At 35.3% G+C, this 10,381-nt stretch overlaps 1 protein-coding gene across 2 annotated transcripts; it reads right to left on the reverse strand.

Moving 5' to 3' along the window:
- Positions 1–1,741: 1,741 nt before the first annotated feature.
- LOC135161977 (uncharacterized) lies at positions 1,742–10,007 on the reverse strand. Of its 2 annotated transcripts, none has more exons than XM_064120026.1 (8): positions 9,258–10,007; positions 8,157–8,279; positions 7,847–8,057; positions 6,388–6,857; positions 5,793–5,973; positions 5,509–5,730; positions 4,652–4,884; positions 1,742–2,681 (listed from the first exon to the last, which is right to left on the reverse strand). In XM_064120026.1, exons 1-8 carry the CDS (start codon positions 9,267–9,269, stop codon positions 2,673–2,675), a joined length of 1,461 nt encoding a protein of 486 aa, XP_063976096.1. In that variant the 5' UTR covers positions 9,270–10,007; the 3' UTR covers positions 1,742–2,672. The 2 variants fall into 2 exon arrangements, with proteins under 2 accessions (XP_063976096.1, XP_063976095.1); XM_064120025.1 differs by lacking the exon at positions 1,742–2,681 and adding an exon at positions 3,828–4,560 and having other exon boundaries at positions 9,258–9,665.
- Between the last annotated feature and the right edge of the window lie 374 nt (positions 10,008–10,381).

Consider the following 10,381-nt stretch of genomic DNA (forward strand, 5'->3'; position numbering starts at 1 on the left):
AAAATTGTTTTAAAAACTTTAGGCTTAACTCATTTATATGAAAAATGTATACTGAGTCCATTTTTTAAAGAATAAATTCAGGCATGATGAAATGATACTTTCTTTCGATGTGAGAAAGTCATTTTCAAATTCCAACTGATAGGATATTCATTAATTAATTATTACCTCTGTTTCATCACAACTTTGGCTATATTTTGTTTAAAATATAAAACGCCCCGATTCAGGTAAAAGTATTCCGATTTTTTCATCGAGAACCAAATTTTTTCCCTTTAAACATCCACAGGAACTCTCGAGTGTCCTTCCATATGTCACCTCATTTGTTTATAAGTTTATGGATAATTTATGTATAAGTTTTGAAGTTTTGCATCTTCACTTGACTTCCAATTGAAACCGTAATCTCGTTTCACTTCATTTCCATCGTATTAACGAGAAGATTCAATCAGGATAATTGGAATTTGTTATCTTCATTTCGGAGGAATTTTTTTCACGTTTTAAAATGACGTTTGTTAATAAGAGATGAGGATTTTTTTCTTTCTTTGGCTGGTAGAAAAAAAGCGTTTTATAATGGTCGAAGTTAACTGAGAGCGGAGTTGCCTCACTGACGTCCCTCGTGAGGGCCCGATGGTCGTGTTTGCATTTCGTTATATTCAATTGCGTCTGAAAATAAAGTGAGACGAGAGCGAGAGGAAAAATGAGGGATGGAATCTCGAATATAAAGGTACAGAATGGAGGAACAATGCGAATTATAATGTTTGTTCGTAGTTACACAGTGGCGGAATGATGTGGAGGGTTGACAGGGGGTGGATATATTTTTTTCACCCCCTGAAATAACGGTTTAGTGGACTCAATTCACCACAAACATTTTTGACAAATTAAATCCCACGAGAGGTAAATTCGATTTTTAACTTTCAGCATTTAAAAAACCAGTAGTTGTTATCTCGTAAAATTCATCTCCGCGAATAACTCAGTGGAATAAAAAAAAATGTTATTTAGGTGCAGTGCAATGGTTGAAATATTTTCGCTGAGCTATTATATTGACTCGGGGATGGAGTATGGGGATAAAAATATGTAAATTCCCATAATCGCAGGGGGTCTAGTCGCACGTATAACAGCCGATAAATAAATATGTGATGTGAATTCTAATTGAACTGACCCTTATAGTGCTACGGTAATTGTCGGTGGAAAATCATTTCAACAATATTTTGATGATAGCGAGCATACCATATTGACCTCAATTATGTGAAAGTTGTTTATCCGCACGGAGAGAAATATTCAATAACAATTGCGTATCTCTTCGTAATTCCGGAGTGACATCAAGTGGAAGAAAATATCGTGGAAGTATTACAGAATGTTTCGCAGCGTTTCGTAATTTTTACCTAAATTTTCTATAAAAAATTGTGGTACTGTTACGTAAATTTTCTTAGCCACTTTGGCAATTGATAAGCGAACTCAAGTTTCGTAATTTTTACTGAATATTTCTCTCCATGGGTTTGTTCAGTCGATCGGGGAATGCGTGAGTAATTAATTATGCATTGAAATGGTGAAAATACCTTCGGGGTTCGTGGTTCACTCATTTTTACAGAATTATTCTTGATACGGGACGAGATACTGGGTCTACACTGGGTGAGGCATGATAAGTGAGTCAGCGGGTGACCCTCACCCTCTTAATAACTGATGTCGATTTTTTCTGCGATTAGGGGGAGTAGCAAAATGACCTCGATTTTTCAACACTTTTGACTGCTCGTTTTGAAGATTCATCCTTTATTGTTCCATGGCTCCAGTTTTCTTCGCTCGAATTTTGTTGTATAATACATCCAAATAGTTATAATAAGCGTCTAAAGTTTATAAGTTTTGTACTAAGAAATAATAATTATAAAATGTCATGATTATTATACGTTTGGATTTACTTTTTCATTGTGCCGAAATACTGTAGCTTCATTTATGTAAATTAATTTTTTGATAATTTGATTTGGGAGTTAAGAATTCATATGCCCAAATGAAAAGTATGGCGTCACTTGTTATCAATAAAAAAAAGTCACGAGCCACCGGAATTCATATCTAGCTTTAATACAAAAAAATCAATTTTGGCTCTCGATAGGGCATTCGCCTTAAGATAATTCGAAAATAAAAATACAATGCAAATACTGCAAAAGTCCATTCTTCAGCCCTTCGAGTCCTCTTTTTGCAATTGTGATGGTGAAAAAGGGATATTTTTGGTTTCAACTGGTTCCAGGTGCGTGTGCAGTTGGCTTGGCCAACTGCTGATGGTATTTATGGTTGAATCCATTGGTCTGGTGAGGGAAGAGGAAGGACAGGAGGTTGGGTAAAGTTCGGTGGTTCGTATATCGGGAGGCTTGCGGATTTTAATCAAGGAGCGATCTGACGGCGATATCCGATGGAAATAGGCACCGAGTGCGAGATGGTGGCGAGTCGCCGCGGGGGTTCGACACGTACATCCAGGACCTGCTGGTAGAGGAGGTACGATCCCCAAGACCCTGCACCCCACAACCCGATCGTTCAGGTTAGATATGTTACATACCTGTGTCCAGTCTGTGGATGCATGCCTTTATCCCCTGAATTTTATGGTTCATCATTTTACTCTAACTGCGTAAATTATCTTTCTCCCCTTCAACGTTGTTCATCAATTTTTATTTCTTCGGTTTAATTGATTTTTAATATTCCTATGAACGGAGAAACGAGAATCAATTTCAACTGTAGCATCGAGTTATTACTGGTGCGCTCCTCAATGGGCGCTCAATTAATAATTCCAACCGGGAATCCAATTAAATTTCAATTAATCAAGCAAAGTGCAGATACTCGTTCGCCCCACCCCTTACTCGGCAGTCTTCGAGTTTTCCCGATATTAAAGCGTTGATGTGTGTTGGCTAATGCGATCGGAACTTGGAAAATATTAAATTTTCACGTCATTCACGAAAAACTTGAAAATTTAATAAAAATTTCACATTTTTCGAACTTAAATAGAATTTTTTTTTTTTGAAATGCAATTACAAGTAGAAATGTAATCTATACTGTTAGATAAAAAATGAAATTTTATCAATAGTTGACTCCTAATTTGCATGACAGTAGCGTCGAAAGCCATTCAGAGATTGAAAAGACACAAACTGTCAACTTGAATTAAAAATTTATTAAAACTCCAGAATTTTAAGACAAGAATTATTTACTTTATTTGAATTTCTTATCAGCTGTTAATAATCCGTGTCAAATTTCATAATTTTTCATCCCGTAAATCGCATTTACCTGACAATTACGAAAAAATTACTATTCAAATGGTAATTAGGGGATGAAATATAATACATTTGTTCGAAAACCTTTCCATATTATATAAACTAAATACTTCAATAAATAAAGCTAGATTTTTCAACAAAAAATGTCCCATAATTCCCCGTCGTTCCGCCAGCACCCTACCCTCCTGATTCGCGCGATGTTGTGGGAGGGGGGGGGGCATGATGGATAAGAGGGGGTTCCGGAGGTGGTGATAACCTCCGCCAATCCATCTCTGCCCTGGTATCCGTAAGTCGAACCTCTGTACACGACGGGAAAAAATGAAACGGCAAGGGGGGTGTCAGGGAAATACATACTTCTTTTCTCTCCACCCCTTTAATAACAACTCGCGGAAAGTGTCGTTCTCGCGTGATAGCCTGACTTTTCTCGAATCAATACAACGCAAATTACACTTTCCAACAGTTCTGCGAATGATTCTTGATAAAAATCAACGTTATAAAATATTCAAGCTTTTGCTTGGTTTTTATTTCTTTCTTCCATTATGTACCCTCTTGTGCTCGTAACGGCCGAAGGGGTTCAAATGGTAATTACGGGGACCGATATTGAATCGATTGAGCGGCACGAATGAAAAAATTATGGAAAAATTGTATAACGTGTTAAGTATAGCGATTACTCTACATGGAGAAAGATTTTTCAATATAATTTGAATTCGAGAACTGAAAAAAATCAGAATCAACCGGTTTCCGGTAAAATTTCAAGCGACTTTAGTGAAATTTTTACAGAAATATGAAAAAAAATTTCGTTTTCTCTGCAAAATCTCGTGAACTGTTATCGCTAACTCCGGAAATCGGTCAAAAAAATTGGGATTAGAATTTTGCTAGACAAATTATTTAAAAAAAATATCAACAACTTCTCGCTCGCCAAAACCTCAAATTCAAAAATTTGGTTCCACTCTGTAAACATTTCTGTTTACAGTAAAAAAGACCAAAACAAAATGGAAGTTTGGCTAGATTTGATATGAATAACGTAAACATCGGAGGAGATTCTAAAATCAGACAAATTTCCATGTTATTTACGTTTTTGAGTGCCTCAAAAAGGACTACAAAAGGCCACCCAATTCTGCCATTCGCTTTTGGTGCACATTGAAAATTATTTGTCACTTTCAATCAAGGACTTCATCATCCGCTTCAATTCTAATTTCGCTATTTTTCCTGAATTGGTGTAGGGCAATTTATCGAGAATAACAACCCCTCCTCTCAACTGCATATGGTCAGGTAAAGTCTTCGCGACGAGGTCGATTATATCTTGCTTTGTTACCTATTGGTGACAGAAAAACCAAATAGTCCATTTTCACTTTACTTCTTTCAATATTTTGAAAAATACAGAGATGTTGTTCCCCTGAACTTACTTTGGCGGCAGAATGTAGCGAGATGAAAGCCATTGGTTGCTCAGTATCCTCCAAATGTGGTCTTGCTATTACGGCAGCTTCAAGTACTCCAGGATTACTCAAGATGACCTTTTCAATCACAATCGGTGCGATGTGGAAGACTATTCTGAATTTGATCAGCTCTTTTAAGCGGTCAACGACGAAGAATTCTCCATCATCATCGTAATAGGCCAGATCACCGGTGCGGAACCATCCTGATGGTGTAAAATTTATTTTACAACAAATAACGACAATGTCTCTCCAAAAACATAATGAAGACGAATAAAATCTGGAACGAAGTAGTAAACTGAGATAAGTGGATTTATCTCTCACTCGAGTTTTTTAGGAATATCTCTGGATCTAAGGGAGATAGATTCTTACATTTTTATGAATATCTAAGAATCGCAGCAAAATTTTTATAATTATCTTTACTATAGACCTCAATTAGCTGTATAAAAAAAATATGGTAATGAAAATTTTTCTACCTGTCTTACACTCTGAGATATTCATGAAGAACTGGGCACTAGTCAAAGATGACTTATCTCTTTTTATCACTTCGCTACTCAAACGTAAGTAATCTTAGAACCCTCCAAGCTTCAGCAAAGATTGGCTAATCCTCCAATTATACAATGCTATTTCAAAGTCGAACTTCAAACACAATTCACCAAAATCGATTAGATCCTGAAGATCAAACACCAATCAAACTTGAACATTTCAAGCTTCAAAATCGCGTTCCGAAATTTAAAAATTCGAAGTAATTTATTGTATTACTACTTGATTAGTACAAGTGATTGCAACGAATAAACTATGCAGATAAACGAATTAAATGGTAACTAGACCTTCATCATCAAAAGCTGATTTGGTGGCCTCTGGATTATTGAGATATTCAATCATTCTATATGGATATTTGGCATATAATTCTCCTTCTTGATTAGGTCCCAATATTTCACCAGTATTTACGTCGATGATTTTCAACTGAAGATTATGCAGAACTCGCCCACATGATCCTGGCTTACGCGTCCACTCAGGTCGCAACGTTAATCCATAAAGTTCGGTACAACCTAGGAAAAAATGTAAACGTTGAATCGATGATTGCGCGAAATACTGAGTGCAAATTATTTACCGTATCCATGTTTGACCTGGATATTTTTGAAAAATTCCACAGCAAATTCATCGGCTCCTGGCGGCAGTGTGCTTCCTCCCAACATTATATATTCCAAAGACGATAAATCGTAGGTCTTTCGATTTTGATTTTTCCATATTCGAATGATGTAAGCTGTATTGAGACATGTAACGCGCTTCACCTAACAATTTAATGAATTCCTGATAAGGACAATCTTTACAATTCATTGAAGAATTTCATACTAAACTCGAGAATTTGGACTGTTTTTTTGGAAGTTTGGTAACAAATAAATTTCTCGAGAAATAAACTGTAAATCGAACTCCTAGAAGGAATCGAATACTATATTTTAATTACTACGGTTTGAAAATAAAAGTGTGAATGAAAACTTGCAAAATCAAAATTTCTATGGTGAAAAGTAAACACTAAATTTTAGATCATAAAACTTCATTTAAAATAGATCGAATTCTGAAGACGCTTAGGTCGTGGCCAATAAGAACTGTCTTGTGACCAATTCCATTTAAAATAACAGTAACAATTAATAAATCATAGTGTCATATTTTCCCACAGCTACCGTACTTTGATAAGATACACAAACCTTATATTTTTCAATAAGTTCCATAATAATGTCCTCATTAGGTCCTGGATGTATCAACAACGTGGAACATGATTCGATCGATACCACTGCGGTCATAAGACCGGTCGCCCAACTGATTCCAGCAGGAGCCAGAATAATCTCCGGAGTCTCAGACATTTTCAAGAACTTAGACATTAACCAACCGTATGGGATAACAGCGCATTTTGGATATCCAGTTGTGCCAGAAGTAGGCAGTAGCAATGCCGGTTCTTTCAAATCCTGCAAATCCTCACATTTAAATTTCAGTAGTTCATCAGACTCCTGGGTCTCTATGATGTGGCTCAGACACTCAAAGCCAAGAGCATCATTGAGACAGACAATGGTTATGCATCCTCCAGTTTCGTCCATCACTTCTTTTATTTGTTTACACTTGCGTTCATCAGAAAATATAATTTTCGGTTTCGCAGAGCTTAAGAAGTATCTTATCATATCTGTAAATTGAACAAAATGTTTTACGAAAATTTGTACAGCAATTGAAGTATTATATTCATACGTTGCTTGCAATGTTAGGAAAGTTGGACAATAATTCTAAATTGCAGCGTTGAACAAATATGAATTTCCTTTAACATCAAAGGTGATGAAAATTAAAATAATTGTTGCGCAGATTTCAAAATTATTCAATTATTCTCATTATTGTGTGAACTTAAACATAAGAATTCTGCCGAATCCTCCAGAATTTCACTGATTTTTCAATAGTGCAATGTCTGAAAATTTACATGAATGAGAGTTACTAGAATATCAGATTATGATTTGGTGTAGATTACATTCAGTAAAGTATCGTTTACGTTTCCCTTTCTATGTATGCAGGCTCTTTTTTGTTCTATAATACCCAGAAGCCCACATTGCGAAATGCCTAGAAAATATATTTCAGCTACTGCTGTCTAATAGACAGTGTCTACTTAATATTAGAAATCGTAGTAGAATCGTAGTAGAAGTATAAATACAGACAGAAGACAGTTTAAAATCTATGAAGACAAATGCTTCCAACAATACTACTACGTAGCATAGCAAAATCACCATTGAATAAGCGCGAATTTCTTTTTGAGCCGGGCAATTTTTTGAAATAATCTATGTGAAATTTTAAAAATAGTATTGTGTAAACGGTGAAGAATTTAATTTCGCTATGGTAATAAATAGGAAAGGAGTCGAGTATTTCAAAACTTTATTGATGTTCTGGTACTTATTTGGCTTATTCATAGAAGATTTTGAAAAAGATTCCATAGAAGGTAAAAACTTAAAATTTACTGTGGTAAAGGAAAATTAAATAAAAATCACACAATAAAATAGGGAGGAGACTACTTTAGGACGTTTTTAAATCTAACTATGGTCCGCCACTGCAATGTTGACATAGCATTTTTGTCTTTACATTTCTTTCTTTCATTCGGAAATTATAAATATTTAATATTCCATAATGTCTCACCATTAGTCAGATTCACGTCCCACCAAGGATTAGGAAGGGCTCCAACAAGAAGAGATGCAATGACAGGTACAACTGCATTCAAATTGTTGTAACTACAAATACTGATAATATCACCAGGTTGTACATTTTGTTTCTTCAACCACACAGCACAACTCGTTATTTTATCTGCGGTATCGCCATAGAGCTCTTTATGGCCAGTCACAGCATCGATCTGAACGCATTGAACAAATGATTCATTATTCTTCGCAGAATGTCCTTGAGATCGCACTAAAATCTTTGAATAACATTAAAAAGGCAAAAAGACACTCACTTGGCTCACGCGAAATGGATATTTATTGAGACGTTCCAATAATATAGTCCTGAATCGTGGCCAGTCCGGCATTGGAGGCCGCTCAACTCCTTTCCAAATGCCATTTTCAAAAGTTGGCCCTTCCTGACAAATAATTTGTTTGAAATTTGATGAGTTGAGAGTAAAAAGATGTAAATGAACACTGAGTGACAAATATAATTTGACCACTTAAATATTTTTCTAACACGAATTTCAAGCGGATTTTTGAATTGTCCAAAACAAATATGGCTGGCAATATTATATGTTGCTCTCAGTGAAGGAATTTCCTAAGGAATGTTCCAAAACATTGGAATGTTAAATAAACACGACTTAATAAAATATGATATGAGGTAGATTAACAACGGAATTTACCAACATAACAGTTGTATAGTTATTACGTATTGATTACACAGATGAACTGAATGCTTCAAATGTCAGTATTAAAAATAACTAAATTAAACGTCGATATAAACGTCTCGAATTAGAACATTGAATTATGTCAGGAAGTCAAATATCTTCTTTAGTCGTGGTCTCGATGGTAATAAACTTAGAACTTCCTTTTGAACGAATGCTTCGGCGAAAGTTCTATTTAAGTAAGCAAATATCCATAAATGAACACATTGAAGTTTAAATTTTTAATTTAATATTTAATTCATTTGTGCACTGGTCAATTTTTCATAAGAGAACATGCGAGTGAAAATGCAAATTCGAACAAAAGTTTATTGCTGTATAAATTTTATGACTGGCGCGAGTGTTGGAAACTGCGGGATTTTGGAACACCGTAAAATGTGAACTGAGTTGTCGGAGGCTTCTTAAAAATCACGTAAATTATTTTGCATCACTTTGTGCAATAAACGATGAATTATACCCACTAGTGGGTGCGGTTCACCTTTTACGCACGTCATAATGTAATTTTTGGATGAAACACGAACGGTAAAGCTTTTCTGATTCGTACGATTCGTTTTTCAATCTTCACAGTCGTCAGAAAATTTTTACCACATTTGCTATACCATTATAGTTTTCTAGGAAAGAAAAATATTTTTTTCCTAATTTTTCTTATTTTTAATAGTAAAGAAGTCTCACCAGTTCCTCCATTGCGATATTTGCTTGCAAACGACGTAAAGTACTACTGCAGATTCAATGTAATGACGATCGACAACTCGTTCCCTTCGGTTATATTTAGACTAAAATGTGATGAATCATCTTGTACATTGAACTTCAGCAATCACTAGATAAACACTTAGCTCGATGCGCGTTGTAACTATGTCACTGCAACTGGTTTCATTAGCACAAGCGTAAATAGTGCGCCAATCTATTGCTCGACGCTGGTTAACTCGTGTACTTTTTCATTTATTCGAAAACACCTTTCTATCTGCATTCTTCACGATCAACATGCAGATATCGACAAGCTAAGGAGAAACGAAGCTATTATTGGCACGAGACCTGACTGACTTTACTCCCCTTCCACCTTTTCTTGTTTATTACAACTTATTTTACGCAGTTGTTCAGGGTTTAGAGATGACAGTTAATTGTAATCCGTTCGGGGCTGCGTCAACCAGTCACTTAAGACAATTTCTTTCGCAAATTTTGAGTTCGCTGACCATTTTTTTATTGAGTTAGAATTCACACATATCTCACAGTGAACTCTTCAGTGGATTGATAACTCCTTTCGTTCCTTGACCAAGATTCACACTATCATTTTCAAAAATTTTTAATGAACATGTCAATTTTATATTTATAATTTTGAAATACTTTGAATTATGACATTTTTCTGGAAGTTCCATTAATTAGCTAGATTTATGCCCTCATGTCCCATCTTAGTGTACATATTTTTCGATAATATATTCCACTTAATTATATTCACAGCTTTTAATGTTATTTTGACCGTCACTGACGTATCACTGGATTCTTCCTTGACCGACTATGCAACACAAATATTACGTTGAGACTCACAAAATCTCCTGATAATGTGCTTTTTTACATATATTATCTCGTCTCCCTTCTCCTCCCCTGGTTATTTATAAAGTCTTTGAAATACGACTAATCATAATACTAATCTTGAGCGCGATGACAGCTTGAGCAGTAATTTTATTACTCCACTCTTATTCGAATTTTCGAGCCAATCTGGCTGAAAAGGGTATTTCATTGAAATTCAAAATATTCTACTAGAAAACGTAACTAAAAATAGATGATAAAAAAATATCAAG

This window comes from Diachasmimorpha longicaudata, chromosome 4 (assembly GCF_034640455.1).
Source record: "Diachasmimorpha longicaudata isolate KC_UGA_2023 chromosome 4, iyDiaLong2, whole genome shotgun sequence".
Lineage (NCBI taxonomy): Eukaryota > Metazoa > Arthropoda > Insecta > Hymenoptera > Braconidae > Diachasmimorpha > Diachasmimorpha longicaudata.

Bases quoted from the DNA above. Each gene is read 5' to 3' on its own strand.
- LOC135161977 (XM_064120025.1), bottom strand. The intron at 8,058-8,156 runs GTGAGTGTCTTT...CAATGCGTTCAG, and splicing joins ATCCATTTCGCGTGAGCCAA to ATCGATGCTGTGACTGGCCA. The intron at 5,974-6,387 runs GTTTGTGTATCT...TTAAATTGTTAG, and splicing joins AACTTATTGAAAAATATAAG to GTGAAGCGCGTTACATGTCT.